General features: G+C 37.0%; 1 protein-coding gene across 1 annotated transcript in view; it reads right to left on the bottom strand.

Moving 5' to 3' along the window:
* The window catches only part of LOC128666882 (myosin-16-like), a 357,676-nt gene that overhangs the window by 300,089 nt on the left and 38,047 nt on the right, over nt 1–19,540 (bottom strand). The window contains exon 4 of the mRNA XM_053721692.1: nt 4,466–4,583. Coding sequence (XP_053577667.1) covers nt 4,466–4,583 — 118 coding nt within the window. The remainder of the gene's footprint in view (nt 1–4,465; nt 4,584–19,540) is intronic.

Below are 19,540 nucleotides of genomic sequence, written 5' to 3'. Positions count from 1 at the left end.
TTTTGAAACTTTAAAAAAAAAACTAAATTTTAAATTAGATACAATAATTAAAATACTATGCATTATAAATGACAATGAATATCATTATATCATTGTATATAAATGTAGCAATATAGCTAGTAGGGAGCTTTTTTGTATACTTTATTAGTCAGGTAGATTACAGACATTATATAGGTGTAGGTTTTCTGTGAGAATTAGCTGGGTGTTCCAGGGGGAGTATATGGAAAACATTGCGTAGGTGTAGGTGGTCTATGGGAGTTAGCTGGGCATTCCAGGGGAGTGTAGCTAAGACATTATATAGATGTAGGTGATACTAGGGAGTTGGCTGGGTGTTCCAGGGGAGTGTAGCTAAGACATGACATAGGTGTAGGTGGTATTAGGGAGTAAGCTGGGCGTTCCAGGGGAGTGCAGCTAAGACAGGATATAGGTGTAGGTGGTATTAGGGAGTAAGCTGGGCGTTCCAGGGGAGTGTAGCTAAGACATGATGTAGGTGTAGGTGGTATTAGGGAGTTAGCTGGGCATTCCAGGGGAGTGCAGCTAAGACAGGATATAGGTGTAGGGGGTATTAGGGAGTTAGCTGGGCGTTCCAGGGGAGTGTAGCTAAGACATGACGTAGGTGTAGGCGGTCTATGGGAGTTAGCTGGGCGTTCCAGGGGAGTGTAGTTAAGACATGACGTAGGTGTAGGTGGTATTAGGGAGTTAGCTGGGCGTTCCAGGGGTAGTTTAGCAAAAGTATGATGTAGATGTAGGTGTTCTGTGAGAGTCAGCTGGGTGTACCAGGGGAGTAACCTGTACTTTGATTGGGGTACATCCCCAGCAGTGATATATATTCCAATCTCTGAAGTACAAGTTACGAGTAGGGTGTCAGCCATAATCTTTTTCAGTGGCGAGACTTTACAGTGTGAGGCAGTTAGTGTAGGTTTAGGGAAAGTACGGTCACACAGGCATTATTTGTAGTGTTCCACTTCAGAAACTGTTTTCGGTTTCAGTGAGCGCACAGTCTGTGCTGTGTATGAACACTTCAAATACGGCCCCACCCTGCCAGCTGAAAGTGCTAACATAGCCTATGTCGGTGATGTTTGCTGTTGTAGCGCTCCCTTAATATCCTATGGGAGCCACATTGCCACTCACCAGCACTTTATGGGTCCGCCCCTTTTTTTCAAATATATCAACAAACTCACGGATTGCAAGGCCTGAGTGAAAGGGGGTAACAGGTGAAGAAAGAGGCTGACTAACAGGAAGTGGAGGAGGCTGTATCGGAGAGAGACAGAAGTTGCAGGTTAAAGGGACATGAAACCCAAACATTTTCTTTCATGATTTAGACAGAACATACAATTTTAAACAACTTTCCAAGTTACTTCTATTATTTAATTGACTTCCTTCTCTTGTTATCCTTTGCTGAAAGGTTTATCTAGGCAAGTTCAGGAGCAGCAGAGAACCTAGGTTCTAGCTGCTGATTGGTGGCTGCATATATATATTGATTGTGATTGGCTCACCCATGTGTTCAGTTAGAAACCAGTAGTGCATTGCTACTACAAATTAGATAATAGAAGTAAATTAGAAAGTTGTTTAAAATTGTATTCTCTACCTGACTCACAAAATAAAATGTTTGGGTTTCATGTCCCTTTAAGAAGTCTGTGCCTAGGGTGTAACAGGGTGAGATGAAGGCTGCTATGAGGGAGAAAGGGTGAGAGGGCGAGCGTAAATGAGGTTGAGGAAAAGGCTGTGTAGAAACTACTTGCATCATTGTGACCTAGGAAGGATTTTTTAAGACAAAAGTGATAAAGCCAGCAATGTCCTCTCTAACATCAATGTAAAAGAGGCATTAACAAATAAAAACCAGATGACATCATTTTAAAGAATTAATGTAGCTGTGAAAATGTATCACAAATAATCAAATACATTTATTACATTTGTTAAAATTTATTATACAAAATAAAAAATAAAAATCTTTAAAGTATTTTTGCAAATTCTAGGCAGAAAAATATCTTGGTTTTCATGAAAATAACCTTTATGGTTTGTTTGTTTGTTTTTCATGGCCATTAAAGAAATCTGCTCAGGGCCGGTAATTATTGCCTGAAAACCAGATTCTAGTAAATCTCCTATTCACAGAAAAAAAAGCTTCACTGTTACTAAAGTTACTCATGGAAGAGCAATAAATTGAGAAAGTCTCTGTTTGATACGTTCCCCGTTCGGAAGCCATCTGCATGCAGCAAACTACACACTATTTACAGCCCATACTCAACAACAGACAGTTTTGTGGAAGTGTAATCTACCATTCTGAGAGCAGAATAAAGAATTTATAAACTGTGTATTCAAATTAGCCCTTCCGTGGACCATGGAAATCAATCTCTGGACCATTTGCATTTTCCATTATTTTTATGTATAAAGTGAGTAATACAAAATCATAGAGACTCGGGGGAATTCTAAAAGTGCAGTGACAAACATTCACCTTGTTTTGTCTACAACAGTATTTGTGGAATGTTTGTTTAAAGAGTATCTTAAAGGGACATAAAACCCAAACATTTTCTTGATTCACATAGAACGCACAATTTTAAAGGGACGGTCAACACCAGAGTGTTTGTTGTTTTAAAAGATAGATAATCCATTTATTACCCGTTCCCCAGTTTTGCATAACCAACACAGTTATAATAATATACTTTTTACCTCTGTGAAACCTTACATATAAGCCTCTGCAAACTGACCCTTATTTCAGTTCTTTTGACAGACTTGCATTTTAGCCAATCAGTGCTGGCTCCTAGGTAACTCCATATGTGTTTGCACAATGTTATCTATATAACACACATGAACTAACGCCCTCTAGTGGTAAAAAAACTGTCAAAACGCATTCAGATAAGAGGCGGCCTTCAAGGTCTATGAAATTAGCATATAAGCTTACCTAGGTTTAGCTTTCAACTAAGAATGCCAGAAGAACAAAGCAAAATTGGTGATGAAAGTAAATTGGAAAGTTGTTTAAAATGATATTCCCTATCTGAATCATGGAAGTTTATTTTGGACTTGACTGTCCCTTTAAACAACTTTCCAAATTACTTCTATTATCACATTTTCTTTGTTTTCTTGTTATCCTTTGGTGAAAAGCAAAAATGTAAGCTCAGGAGTGTGCTCGTGTCTGCAGCACTATATGGTTTTGCAACAATGTTATACAATAGCGAGAGCACTATACATGGCAGCACTATATTTCCTACCATGTAATGATCCAGATATGTTCACACTACCTATCTAAATATCTCTTCAACATAGAATAACATGAGAATTATGCAAATTTGATAATAGAAGTAAATTGAAAACATTTTTAAAATTGTATTCTCTATCTGAATCATGAAAGAAAAAAATTGGGTTTCGTGTCCCTTTAATATTTTATGTCTATGTGACCGTAATAAGCTATAGAAGATGCCAAGCTTTCATAGCTTTATTGCTCATTTATCTTCAGTAATTTTAAACAATTTTCCAAGTTATTTATATTATTAAATGTGCTTTGTTCTCTTGGTACCCTTTATTGAACAGCCTACCTAGGTAGGCTCAGATACAGCAATGCACTACTGGGAGCTATTTGGTTATTTTTGACTGCACTATAACTTATATCTTCGGTCATTGGCTCATTTAAATGTGCTCAGCTACCTTCCCAGTAGTGCATGGTTGCTCTGGAGCTGAGTTTTCAACAGTGGATACCAAAAGAATGAAGAAATTTGATAATAGAAGTAAATTGCTGTTTAAAATCATATGCTCTATCTAAATAATGAAAGTTTACTTTTAAGTGTACTGTTTCTTTAAAGGGACATAAAACCCCGAAAATTTTCTTTCACCATTCAGATAGAGTATACTATTTTAAACAACTTTCCAATTTACTTAGGTAGGCTCAGAAGCAGCAATGCACTAGCTGCTGATTGGTGGCTGCACATATATGTCTTTTGAGATTGTCTCAACTGATGTGCTCAGTCAGCTTCCAGTAGTGCCCTGCTATTCCTTCAGCAAAGGACACAAAAATAAAGAAGCAAATTTGATAAAAGAACAAAATTAAAAAGTTGCTTAAAATTGCATGCTTTAAAGTTTATATGAATCAAGAAAACAAGAGTGGGTTTCATCTCTAAGCCTGTCTGGTTAAATTAATAGTTAAAAAAACAGACTAGCCCTTGTATCTACAGAAGAAACGCATAGTCTGGGTAATCTGGTATTATACAGTACAGAATATTCTTTCCTTCATATGAACTGTACATATTTCCTATCCATATACTGAACTGAGTTTTTGCTTCTTTTCTGTGCCAACCTATTAAAAGTTTGAAGTAATTTTGGTAAAAATACTATTGTTGACTAAATTACTCTTCTGACGAGTCTGACTACAAGCTATTAAATCTTAGTTGCTTACTTAACTATCACTTAACTATCACAAGTATGTTATTAAGTGTGTTCATGAATATTCTACTTGATTGGAAATTAAATGTCTTACCTAATATTTTGTTTTTGGAGATGTTTTGATCTGTAATTATCCTTTGCAGTTCATCAGCCTTGCTATTTGCATCTGAAAGCAAATCTTCCAGTTTCCGGATTTGTGCATCGCAGCTAATCTGTTAAAAAACATAAAATAATTTAACAAAAATATATTCCCCATATAAAGATCCTGCACATTAAAATTTGGTGATGGAGATACTTAAAGGGACAGTCTACACCAGAATTTTTATTGTTTTAAAAGATAGATAATCCCTTTATTACTCATCCCCCAGATTTGCATAACCAGCACTGTTATATCAATACACGTTGTACCTCTGTAATTACCTTGTATCTAAGTATCTTCTGACAGATCTCTGATCACATTACTTTTTATTTATTTTCTATTGACTTGCATTTTAGATTTAATCAATTAGTGCTGTGTTGTGCTGACTCTTCAATAACTCAATGGGCGTGAGCACAATGTTATCTATATGGCCCACATGAACAAGCATTTTCCTGTTGTGAAAAGCAAATAAAAAAAGCATGTGATAAGAGGCTGTATGTTATTTTCTATTGACTGTTAAAAAACAGGTTTAAATGTTATAAAGTGTATTAATATAACAATGTTGGTTATACAAAGCTGGAGAATGGGTAGTAAAGGCAAAAAACATATAACCTACTAATACCTTTGCCAAATCCAAATCCAATCAAATAATGAAATAAGTGCAGTTTAATTGTATAATACACTAAATGAAAACATTTTTGGTACAGACAAAAATGCAGTAATGGAAAAAATTTAATCACAGCTGAAAATACCCAAACATATATTAAAATGATTTATTTAAAAAGTATCTTGTTTTGTAAGTATATACACATTTTACTCCGTCTTGGAGAACAGCAAGGATATCTGAAACACGTGAACCTAGTGAAGCCCAAACTTATTAGCAAGCACTAGCTGTATCTGAGTTCAAGGTGTGCAACAGAGTGTAAACGTGATTATCCATAAATAACTTTGTAACCAATTTGTGTGCAAGACCCTTTGTATGAGGGACAAGGGGCTAGTAATTCTGCAGTGCCATAATGAACATACCTGTTTAGACCAGGCAGGAGCCATTAAAACAGTTTTTCTCTTTGTATTACTTGAAACTATTATCACTTACAGAAACCAAACAGTCAGATGAAAGGCTACATTACTGTAGTGCCCTAGAATTCTCAAAGGTGTCAAGAGCTATAACTGTAAATGTTAGTTCATATGTACATGCCCCTTTGGACATGGAGATGGCTAAATATTTGGAGAAGAAGGATATAAATCAGAAAATCAAAAATTAGTAGCAGAAATTGATTACACTCTTCCCCCTTCATCATAGATATTTAGCTTTGTGATAATGTTTGATAGCACAGCTGTGTCTAGAACCACTACATTTTTTAGATAAATCACTCCAAACCCATTAATCCAGGGCAATAGACAGGACATGTCCTCAAATTGGAAATGCGAGAGCTGGGGGCAGCACTTCCACAAAATGTTCTCATATGATGAAAACTGCAGTCAGTGGATAAACAGCCTCTGCTCTCTGCAAAGAAAGTAGGGCAGGTTCCCTAGCTGGAAACCTTGTACATCTGTCTAATGTTAAAAAAGGCCCCATAAATTCTGTTTCTTGATTTCTCCTAGGGGAGTCTATGCTTAGGCATTTCTCCAAAAAAAAACTACAGCCAAAACTGCTGCATACTGCTGTTCAAAGTTTAGTGACATCAATTAAAATACTATATTGAATCCTAAACAGACACTGTATACTCAAACGTTCTGTTATTCATATGAAAGAGCAGTACTTAAAAGCATAGGAAACCCAGATTTTTTCTTCCTAAAAGAGTGGAGTGTTTGCACTCCCCCTGCATAGCTCTAGAGTCACTACTAGGTGAACATGCAATATACTGGGTAGCATTTCCAGAATAAGGTGGGTATGACTCTCATACAAGAGTGTCACTTCAAATAATATACTGGCAACACATCCGCTGACACAGACATCTTACCCCAGAGCAGACTGGGTGCAAATTTCATCAGGAAATAACTCAAGCAAAATCAAATCAAAAGAAACTAGCTGGCACTTACTCACAGGCAGAAACGTTAAAACCAGAAATGTCCAAGAAAGGATAAGTCTTTCTAGCTTGTCTCTAATTTTACTGTCATCCCTCACCTATGAGGATACTGAAGCTAATATATATACAGTGTATATATATATATATATATACACATATATACACACGTATATACAGACAAGCTAACACATTATTTTCAAACAGACAATTTTATTGAGATTTGTAAGGTCTATATTCCAACAAATTATTTTTCTTGAATTTATTTCACAAATGACAACATTTTTCAGGTATTTTAAATAAATCAGAACTACCCAAGCATTATGGTTAAATATTGTCAGAGCTTAAATTTCTTCCAATTTCTTCCAAGCCTATTTAGTTTTCTGTTTTCATGGGTCACTGATATTTACAACCGGTGAGCGCAGCATTCATTGACATACAAATTAGGTATTCTGCTTATTGCATCCAGGCATTGTGTAAACTGCAAACACCACTTCTAGGAAAGCTGAATGACGCTGGAATATCTAAAGTAATTTATATGTTTGAACAAAACAAAGCACTGACTTAATTATATTTTAATAGCGTCATGATAGGATGTACTTGAATAAATATATGCAGTTATTTTATATTGCACACATGTACAGAACAAGAAACGTACAAATTACCCTTATATCTATCTAAAATTCTACGGGCCCGATCTGATATGCAGCGTCGCCCGCAAATGCCGGCGACGCTGAATTTTGCGCTGGTTTGGTATCCTATATACGGCGTAACCTAGAAGTTTGTATATTTCTGCTGTCGCCCGTAGTTTTTTGGGCCATAGGTAGGTATACCAAACCAGCGCAGTTTGGTATCCAATATACAGCGTAAGGATTTACGTGGCGAAAATTGAGAAATCTTACTCCATCGGATTGAGCTTGAATCTGATTGGCTGATTCAATCAGCCAATCAGATTTTTCTACCTTAATTCCGATTGGCTGATAGAATCCTATCAGCCAATCGGAATTAGATGGACGCCATCTTGGATGACATCATTTAAAAGGAACCTCATTCGTCGGGAAGTCGTCGTGCCGGATGGATGCTCCGCGGCGGAGGAGCGAAGAAAGAAGATTGAAGATGCCGCTTTGCTTGAAGATATCGCCCGGATGGAAGAAGACTTCACTGCCGCTTGATTGAAGACATCGCCCGGATCGGATGAAGAGTACTGCCCGGCTGGGTGAATACAAGGTAGGGAGATCTTCAGGGGGGTAGTGTTAGGTTTATTTAAGGGGGGTTTGGGTTAGATTAGGGGTATGTGGGTGGTGGGTTGTAATGTTGGGGGGTGGTATTGTGCTTTTTTTTCAGGCAAAAGAGCAGTTTTCTTTGGGGCATGCCCCGCAAAAGGCCCTTTTAAGGGCTGGTAAGGTAAAAGAGCTAACTTTTTAAATTTAGAATAGGGTAGGGAATTTTTTTTATTTTGGGGGGCTTTATTATTTTATTAGGGGGCTTAGAATAGGTGTAATTAGCTTAAAAATCTTGTAATCTTTTTTTTTATTTTTTGTAATTTAGTGTTTGTTTTTTTCTGTAATTTAGTTTAGTTTATTTAATTGTATTTTAGTTTAGATATTTGTAGTTTATTTTATTTATTGATAGTGTAGGTGTATTTGTAACTTAGGTTAGAATTTATTTTACAGGTAAATTGGTAATTATTTTAACTAGGTAGCTATTAAATAGTTATTAACTATTTAATAGCTATTGTACCTAGTTAAAATAAATACCAAGTTACCTGTAAAATAAATATAAACCCTAAAATAGCTGTAATTATTAATTACATTGTAGCTATCTTAGGGTTTATTTTATAGGTAAGTATTTAGATTTAAATAGGAATATTTTAATTAATAATATTAATATTAGATTTATTTTAATAAGAGTTTAGTTAGGGATGTTAGAGTTAGATAGGGTTATTATACTTAATATATATATATATAATATCATAACGATATTAACCCTAATATAATTAGGGTTAATATAGTTAATATATATAATATAATAACTATATTAACTATATTAACCCTAATATAATTAGGGTTAAGAAAGTTAATATAGCTGGCGGCGGTGTAGGGGGATTAGATTAGGGGTTAATGTGTTTAATATAGCTGGCGGCGGTGTAGGGGGATTAGATTAGGGGTTAATACATTTATTATAGGTGGCGGCGGTGTAGGGGGATTTAGATTAGATGCAAAAGAGCTGATTACTTTGTGACAAAGCCCCACCAAAAGCCCTTTTAAGGGCTGGTAAAAGAGCAGTTTTCTTTGGGGCATGCCCCGCAAAAAGCCCTTTTAAGGGCTGGCAATTGAGCAGTTTACTTTGGGGTAATGCCACGCAAAAAGCCCTTTTCAGGGCTATTTGTAGGGTTAGAATTAGGTTTAGTGGTAGGGATAGTTTAGTATTTTATGGGTTAAATAATTTAATATAGCTGGCGGCGGGGTAGGGGGATTAGATTATGGGTTAATTAATTTAATATAGGTGGCGGCGGGGTAGGGGGATTAGATTAGGGGTTAAATAATTTAATATAGGTGGCGGCGGGGTAGGGGGATTACATTAGGGGTTAAATAATTTAATATAGGTGGCGGCGGGGTAGGGGGATTAGATTAGGGGTTAAAAAATTTAATATAGGTGGCGGCGGTGTAGGGGGATTAAATTAAGGGTTAATAATTTTAAAATAGATGGTGGCGGGGTAGGGGCTCACTTTAGGGGGTAGGTAAGGTAGATGGCGGCGGGGTAGGGGCTCACATTAGGGGCTTATAGATTTAATATAGCTGGCGGCGGGGTCCGGGAGCGGCGGTTTAGGGGTTAATAACTTTATTAGGTGGCGGCGGGGTCTGGGAGTATTGTTAGGATAGTGAGGGGGGATAGCGGATAGAGGGTTAGACGTGTCGGGCTATGTTAGGGAGGCGTGTTAGACAGTACGGGAGATTTAATAATTTAGTACGTTTTTGTAGGCTCCGGCAGTTTCTAAAGTGCTGTAAATCACTGGCGACTCCAGAAATTTGTACTTACGCAGATTTCTGGACATCGCTGGTTTGTGAGACTTACGGCACTTTAGCATCTGACGGCGCCGTATATAGGATAGCTTGAGTTGTGAGCTGAAACTGCAGTCGGCGGGGGTTCCCTCGCTTGCGCCGCAAACTACGCTGCATATCGGATCGCGCCCTACATCTATAATTGCCCTGATGGTTTAGGTGTTAAACCCAGTTTTTCAGGAGCTTATAGCATTGCAGTTGATGAACATTTTGTTGGAAACTGCTGATTTGAGGGATAGAGAGGAGGTTTTGAGTCTAGTTAGGACCCATCATGCATTGGTGCTGTTCTGTACCCTACCTGTTTGTTTTTTTTAAACTCCTGTGTCCCCAGGGTGCATAATGCAGAAGATGCTTGATAAATTTATAAAGCTCTTCCTTAAAGATGTTTACCAGCTGTATAGAAAACAGAACACAAAATTTTCTTAAACTGTAAAAAACATACCTGTAAAATGTTTTAGTCTAATTTAAGTCTTCAGGGAGAATAATATAACACAGTCGCAATATCCAAAGTCTTTTTGTTAACGTGCGTCAAGTTTTGCTTGCATGCTAAATGAGTACTAACTCGTGCATGCAAAAACGTTACTTCTGGCAATGTTAGCGCTCGAGCGAAAGCGCTAAATAATCTAGCCCATAATTGACTTTATAAAATGGGAACTCTATGGCCTAGATTTAGAGTTTTGTCGGTAACGACCCGCGTAGCTAACGCTGGCTTTTTTCTGGCCGCACCTTTTAAATACCTCTGGTATTGAAAGTTCACAGAATGGCTGCATTAGGCTCCAAAAAAGGAGCGTAGAGCATATTTACCGCCACTGCAACTCTCGATACCAGAGTTGCTTACGGACGCGGCCAGCTTCAAAAACGTGCTCGTGCACGATTCCCCCATAGAAAACAATGGGGCTGTTTGAGCTGAAAAAAAACCTAACACCTGCAAAAAAGCCGCGTTCAGCTCCTAACGCAGCCCCATTGTTGTCTATGGGGAAACACTTCCTACGTCTGCACCTAACACTCTAACATGTACCCCGAGTCCAAACACCCCTAACCTTACACTTATTAACCCCTAATCTGCCGCCCCCGCTATCGCTGACCCCTGCATATTATTTTTAACCCCTAATCTGCTGCTCCGTAAACCGCCGCTACTTACATTATCCCTATGTACCCCTAATCTGCTGCCCCTAACACCGCCGACCCCTATATTATATTTATTAACCCCTAATTTGCCCCCCACAACGTCGCCTCCACCTGCCTACACTTATTAACCCCTAATCTACCGACCGGACCGCACCGCTATTATAATAAAGTTATTAACCCCTAATCCGCCTCACTAACCCTATAATAAATAGTTTTAACCCCTAATCTGCCCTCCCTAACATCGCCGGCACCTAACATCAAACATTAACCCCTAATCTGCCGACTGGAGCTCACCGCTATTCTAATAAATGTATTAAAGCTAAGTCTAACCCTAACACTAACACCCCCCTAAGTTAAATATAATTTAAATCTAACAAAATTAATTAACTCTTATTAAATAAATTATTCCTATTTAAAGCTAAATACTTACCTGTAAAATAAATCCTAATATAGCTACAATATAAATTATAATTATATTATAGCTATTTTAGGATTTATATTTATTTTACAGGCAACTTTGTATTTATTTTAACCAGGTACAATAGCTATTAAATAGTTAAGAACTATTTAATAGCTAAAATAGTTAAAATAGTTACAAAATTACCTGTAAAATAAATCCAAACCTAAGTTACAATTAAACCTAACACTACACTATCAATACATTAATTAAATACAATATCTACAAATAAATACAATGAAATAAACTAACTAAAGTACAAAAAATAAAAAAGAACTAAGTTACAAAAAATAAAAAAATATTAACAAACATCAGAAAAATATTACAACAATTTTAAACTAATTACACCTACTCTAAGCCCCCTAATAAAATAACAAAGCCCCCCAAAATAAAAAAATTCCCTACCCTATTCTAAATTACAAAAGTTCAAAGCTCTTTTACCTTACCAGCCCTGAACAGGGCCCTTTGCGGGGCATGCCCCAAAGAATTCAGCTCTTTTGCCTGTAAAAAAAACACATACAATACCCCCCCCCAACATTACAACCCACCACCCACATACCCCTAATCTAACCCAAACCCCCCTTAAATAAACCTAACACTAAGCCCCTGAAGATCTTCCTACCTTATCTTCACCATACCAGGTTCACCGATTGATCCAGAAGAGCTCCTCCGAAGTCTTGATCCAAGTCCAAGCGGGGGGCTGAAGATGTCCATGATCCGGCTGAAGTCTTCATCCAAGTGGGAGCTGAAGAGGTCCATGATCCGGATGAAGTCTTCTATCAACGGCATCTTCTATCTTCTTTCTTCCGGATCCATCATCTTCCAGCCGACGCGGAACATCCTCTTCTCCCGACGCCTACTCGCCGAATGACGGTTCCTTTAAATGACGTCATCCAAAATGGCGTCCGTCAAATTCCGATTGGCTGATAGGATTCTATCAGCCAATCGGAATTAAGGTAGGAAAATTCTGATTGGCTGATGGAATCAGCCAATCAGATTGAGCTTGCATTCTATTGGCTGATCGGAACAGCAAATAGAATGCAAGCTCAATCTGATTGGCTGATCGAATCATAATTATAATTTATATTGTAGCTATATTAGGATTTATTTTACAGGTAAGTATTTAGCTTTAAATAGGAATAATTTATTTAATATAAGTTAATTTATTTAGTTAGATTTAAATTATATTTAATTTAGGGGGGTGTTATTGTTAGGGTTAGACTTAGCTTTAGGGGTTAATACATTTATTAGAATAGCGGTGAGCTCCAGTCGGCAGATTAGGGGTTAATGTTTGAAGTTTGGTGTCGGCGATGTTAGGGAGGGCAGATTAGGGGTTAATACTATTTATTATAGGGTTATTGAGGCGGGAGTGAGGCGGATTAGGGGTTAATAACTTTATTATAATAGCGGTGCGGTCCGCTCGGCAGATTAGGGGTTAATAAGTGTAGGCAGGTGGAGGCGACGTTGTGGGGGGCAGATTAGGGGCTAATAATTATAATATAGGTGTCGGCGGTGTTAGGGGCAGCAGATTAGGGGTACATAAGGATAACGTAGGTGGCGGTCGGCAGATTAGGAGTTAATTATTGTAGGTAGCTGACGGCGACGTTGTGGGGGGCAGGTTAGGGGTTAATAAATATAATATAGGGGTCGGCGGTGTTAGGGGCAGCAGATTAGGGGTACATAAGTATAACGTAGGTGGCGGTCGGCAGATTAGGGGTTAAAAATTTTTATTAGAGTGGCGGCGATGTGGGGGGACCTCGGTTTAGGGGTACATAGGTAGTTTATGGGTGTTAGTGTACTTTAGAGCACAGTAGTTAAGAGCTTTATGAACCGGCGTTAGCCCAGAAAGCTCTTAACTACTGACTTTTTTCTGCGGCTGGAGTTTTGTCGTTAGAATTCTAACGCTCACTTCAGACACGACTCTAAATACCGGAGTTAGAAAGATCCCATTGAAAAGATAGGATACACAATTGACGTAAGGGGATCTGCGGTATGGAAAAGTCGCGGCTGGAAAGTGAGCGTTAGACCCTTTCCTGACTGACTCCAAATACCGACGGTAGCCTAAAACCAGCGTTAGGAGCCTCTAACGCTGGTTTTCACGGCTACCGCCAAACTCTAAATCTAGGCCTAAGTGTTTGTATATTCATTTGTAATAATTTGGCATCAGATATCAATAGAAAAAATAAATACACACATATACATACATACACTGTGTATACAGAATACATGTTCATTTTCAAACTTATACCTTTTGATTTCATGCTAACGATGGCATTATATTCCATGAAAAATCATTTATAAAAATATCCAGATGGCTGGCTGTCAAATTACAAAACATTTACTGGGATGCGGAGTCCTTAGATTTATATGAGACAGGTGGTTTGTGATACTTGAAATTAGTCATTTTGCAGTTATCTGATGGAAATGGCTGAATCATTTCACTTACTCATAAATAGTAACTATTAAACAGGTCAACAACAACAAAAAAACACCTTGTTTTATTTGCCAAGAATGTTTGAATGAATTTAGTATATTTTTGGGGTGCTGAATTTCAAAATGACATCAGTTTTGCCAAAGTGGCAATAGTTTGAGATAATGGATACCCCTCAAATTATAGTTTTACCCCAATACGTCTGGCGGCTGATATATGCAGCAGGGTTTGTCTTTTTCCTGTGTAAAATTGTTTTTATTTAATGTAATCTTTAATTTAATCTTATTTTTAACATTCTTTTGCAAGTTTATCCATTGTATATTATTTTATATTCCACTAGAAGCTTGAAATGTGTTTTATTGCTCAACGGTAACCACTATGCATCTCTTCCAGTTGCTCACCCAAAAATGTTCTTTCATGATTCAGATAGAGAATACAATTTCAAACAACTTTCTAATTTACTTATATTATCTAATCTGTTTCTTTCTCTTAGAATCATTTGTTGAAGGAACACCAATGCACTACTGGTTTCTAAATGAACACATGGGTGAGCCAATCACAATATATATATATATATATATATATATATATACAGGCCCCAATCAACAGCTAGAACCTAGGTTCTCTGCTGCCCCTGAGCTTGCCTAGATAAACCTTTCAGCAAAGGATAACAAGAGTATGAAGCAAATTAAATAATATAAGTAAATTGGAAAGTTGTTTATAAGTGTATTCTCTATCTGAATCATGAAAGAACATTTTTGGGTTTCATGTTCCCTTTAAAGAAGAATGTGAAAATATCAAAATTGTCTTGCAGGAGCTCTGCTATCATGACCCCCAGGGTCTATTTGTATTGGTCTAAACATGAGCTTCTTGCTTTGGCAGCACAATGGATACATAAAGTACCCTTGTTCCATCTGCCTGTGGGATAGTAGGGCAAAGCAAGATCATTTAAAAAAAGTGACATGGCCTTCAAGAGAAGATATTAGTGTAGGTGCAGGGAATATCATTAAGAAGCCATTGGCTGACAGAGAAAAAAATCATTCACCCCCCACTATGTATCAAGCTTGGACTGAAGTAACAATTTGTCTTTGGACAGAGATGGCAATTGCTTAAAATGCATTTGCAGATCGTTCCTTAGACTGAGTTTTGAAAAACTAAAATCAGGAATCTTTGATGGTCCTCAAATTCGTAAACTAATCAGTGATTCCAATTTCACAAAATGTATGAATGATGTTGAAGCTTCTGCCTGGTACAGTTATGTCTTAGTTGTCAAGAACTTCTTGGGCAACCACAAATGAGACAATTGTGAAGACTTGCCGTAAAACATGTTCACTCACTTCAGGAAATAATATGAGCATAAAGGTGCCTTTTCTCCATAGCCACCCGGATAATCTTAGTCATTTTAGTGAGGAACAAGGGGAGAGGTTCCATCAGGATATAAAGGTGATGAAGGAAAGGTATCAGGGCAGATAGGACAGACACACAATGGCAGACTACTGCTGGAGCCTCCAAAGTGATTGTACTGATCACCCACATAAACAAAAAGCATACAAACAGCATTTTTCTGTGCATTGTGTGATTATCCAAATCAGCTTTCTTTGGGCTAGATTACAAGTGGAGTAGCAGTTTTAACTCTCGCTTGTGCGTTAACTTTGCTTTAAGGATTTCTGCATGCTTCAATATGTGTATAGTTAAAGACATATATATACAGTATATATATATATATTTGAATATCTATTTAAAAATGCATAGAATATATTCCCCTATCTGAAGAACATTGGATTGTTAAAAATGTACAGTACATACACAGTAAATATGAATACTGCATAAATATGATTTTGCATGTTTTCAGCTAATTGACTGCAAAGGACTCCATTGCACTTACATATATATGTGTATTTATGTATACATATGTATTTATGTGTTTATATGTATATATATATATATATATATATATATATATATATATATATATATATGTCTGTAAATACATATAAATACATAAATACATACATATATACACACATATAAACATATATAAGATTTTTAAAGATATGAGGTCTCAGGTGTTATACATATGCATGTCTAAAGATGTATATGTATGTGTGTGTGTATATATATATATTATGATATGGGTTGGTTCGCACCACTTCACTAATCATGCCTGACTCATTCGAGTGACCTGATTTTTTAATTAATATCAGCCCAAAACTATGCTCGGGGGGATACTCAATTAAATTACATTTAAAGAAGAAAAAAATATCGGCTAGATTACGAGTCTTGCATTAGCCTTAAAAAGTAGTGTTGTCCGGTCCTCATGCTGCTTTTTAACGCCGCTGGTATTACGAGTCTTGCAGGTACAGGTGTACCGCTCACTTTTTTTGGCCAGACACGGAAATACCGCAAATCCACTTCCGTCATTTGCGTATCCTATATTTTCAATGGGACTTGCATAGCACCTGTATTACGAGTCTGACCAAAAGTGAGCGGTACAGCATCTCCTGTCAAGCCTGGTATCGCATTTAAAAGTCAGTAGTTAAGATTTTTACGCTACAACGCTGTAGCATAAAACTCTTAACTAAAGTGCTAAAAAGTACAGTAAGACCCATAAACTACCTATTAACCCCTAAACCGAGGCCCCCCCACATCGCAAAAACAATAAACTAAATATTTTAACCCCTAAACTGCCGAACCGGACATCACCGCCACTATAATAAATATATTAACCCCTAAACTGCCACACGCCTGCCTCGCAAACACTAGTTAAATATTATTAACCCCTAATCTGCCGTCCCTAACATCGCCGACACTATACTATAATTATTAACCAGTAAATCTAAGTCTAACCCTAACCCCCCCTAACTTAAATATAATTACAATAAATCTAAATAAAAATACTACAATTAACTAAATAATTCCTATTTAAAACTAAATACTTACCTATAAAATAAACCCTAAGATAGCTACAATATAACTAATAGTTACATTGTAGCTATCTTAGGGTTTATTTTTATTTTACAGGCAACTTTGTATTTATTTTAACTAGGTACAATAGTTATTAAATAGTTATTAACTATTTAATAACTACCTAGTTAAAATAAAGACAAAAGTACCTGTAAAATAAAACCTAACCTAAGTTACACTAACACCTAACACTACTCTATAATTAAATAAATGAACTAAACTAAATACAATTAATTACAATTAAATATAATTATCTAAAGTACAAAAAAAGACAAACACTAAATTACAGAAAATAATTACAAGATTTTAACTAGTTACACCTAATATAATCCCCCTAACAAAATAAAAAAGCCCCCCAAAATATAAAAAAGCCCTAACCTACACTAAATTACAAATAGCCCTCAAAAGGGCCTTTTGCGGAGCATTGCCCCAAAGTAATCAGCTCTTTTACCTGTAAAAAAAAAAAAGTAAAAATACCCCCCCAACATTAAAGCCCACCACCCACACAACCAACCCTACTCTAAAACCCACCCAATCCCCCCTTAAAAAACCTAACACTAACCCCTTGAAGATCACCCTACCGTGAGACGTCTTCACCCAACCGGGCAGAAGTGGTCCTCCAGACGGGCAGAAGTCTTCATCCAGACGGCATCTTCTATCTTCATCCATCCGGCACGGAGCGGGTCCATCTTCGAGACATCCGACGTGGAGCGTCCTCTTCATCTGGAATCTACTTACTAAATGGTACCTTTAAGTGACGTCATCCAAGATGGCGTCCCTTCAATTCCGATTGGTTGATAGAATTCTATAAGCCAATTGGAATTAAGGTAGAAAAAATCATATTGGCTGATGCAATCAGCCAATAGGATTGGGCTTGCATTCTATTGGCTGATTGGAACAGCCAATAGAATGCCAGCTCAATCCTATTGGCTGATTGGATGGAATTGGCTTAGTTAATTCTAATGGAACTGAACTCTCCCTTCACTGATCTGACAAGGGGCATGGACAAATCTTCATAAATTCTGCAAATTTCAAAGGAGAGAAGTTGCAGTGAGTTTTGTCAGCTAGAGTTTAATTTCACAAACAAGTTTTAATTATTCAAAGCCATCCCCTGTTTAGATTTTTTTTTTATGTTACTTGAAAAGTACATCTATTAAACAGAAGTATCTGTGTCTTTCATGTTAAGATCTCAGGGTACCAAACCTCTTTTATGCTGCTTAAAACGTCAGAGGTCTGCGACTCCGCAAGCATCTTTAGTAAACAGCATAAAAATGACAAAACACAAGGGCATCTCTCATGAGCACATAATACTTCAAGAAGAGACAAGTGAACCTTGAACATTTACAAATTGTAAACAATGACTGTGTGTTTGAAGAAAACACAAATCTCTACAGAGAAAGTAATTAATCTTAGCAACAAAAAAAAAATCAAGAAAGTAAAATGTATTACATCAAAGCAACAGAGGCAATTAAGGAATATTGAGTATCAGTGTTAATCCAAACTGTCTTTAAACTGTCAAAACATTTTTTTAAAGTTATCCAAGCATGTCAATTTCTGGATATTTTTTTAATTTTTTTTTTTTAACAAATAGGCCACTAGAATTTAGGGATATGAAAAAGAACATTTAAACTTTCATGATTCAGACAGAGCAAGGAATTAAAACAAAATCCAGTCCATGTCTGTTATCAAATTTGTTTTATTTCTTGGTATTCTTTGTTCAGATTTGCAGCCTCACTTACCATATAGCAGGTGGACAATGTCCCTATCTAGGGAACCTGTCCTCCTGCATTTGCAGTTAGCTGGCACTAGATGAGCAACAACTATTATTGCCAAGGTCAGATTGGCCTATCAGGATAGCAGGAGATTTCCCAGTGGGCTGCAGCAGCTGGGGCTAGAAAGCTACAATTTACAGGGGTGATTAATGGATGCAATTGGGTTGTAAGCTGCCTATATAACAACAATTTGGCACTTTTCTTTACTCAAACTAGTAAAATATAACTCTGAAGATAAAAAATATTGGGGGAAGGAATATTACAGTAATACCCTTCTAGAAAAATGGGGCATTTGTATTCTACTGATTCAACAAACCCTACTCTAAAACCCACCCAATCCCAACTTAAAAAAACCTAACACTAACCCCTTAAAGATCACCCTACCTTGAGACGTCTTCACCCAACCAGGCAGAAGTGGTCCTTTAGACGGGCAGAAGTCTTCATCCAGCCGGGCAGAAGTGGTCCTCCAGACGGGCAGAAGTCTTCATTAGGTGTTAGGTTTTTTTAAGTTGGGATTGGGTGGGTTTTAGAGTAGGGTTTGTTGAATCAGTAGAATGCAAATGCCCCATTTTTCTAGAAGGGTATTACTGTGATATTCCTTCCCCAAATATATTTTTTTTCTTCAGATTTATATTTTATTAGTTTGAATAAAAAAAATTGCCAAATTGTTGTTATATAGGCAGCTTACAACCCAATTGCATACATTAATCACCCCTTTAAATTGTAGCTTTCTAGCCCCAGCCCACTGGGAAATCTTCTGCTCGTCTAGAGGACCACTTCTGCCCGGTTGGGGGAAGACGTCTCACGGTAGGGTGATCTTCAAGGGGTTAGTGTTAGGTTTTTGTAAGGGGGGATTGGGTGGGTTTTAGAATAGGGTTGGTTGTGTGGGTGGTGGGTTTTAATGTTGGGGGGGTATTTGTACTTTTTTTTTACAGGTAAAAGAGCTGATTATTTTGGTGCAATGCCCCGCAAAAGGTCCTTTTAAGGACTATTTATAATTTAGTGTAGGGTAGGGCTTTTTTTAATTTGCGTGACTTTTTTTTATTTTGTTAGGGGGATTAGAGTAGGTGTAATTAGTTTAAAAATCTTGTAATTATTTTATTATTTTCTGTAATTTAGTGGGGTTTTTTTCGTACTTTAGATAATTTTATTTAATTGTAATTAATTGTATTTAGTTTAGATAATTTAT

This window comes from Bombina bombina, chromosome 1 (genome assembly GCF_027579735.1).
Source record: "Bombina bombina isolate aBomBom1 chromosome 1, aBomBom1.pri, whole genome shotgun sequence".
Lineage (NCBI taxonomy): Eukaryota > Metazoa > Chordata > Amphibia > Anura > Bombinatoridae > Bombina > Bombina bombina.
Note: the sequence above shows the minus strand (reverse complement) of the source record. Positions and strands in the feature narration are given on the sequence as shown.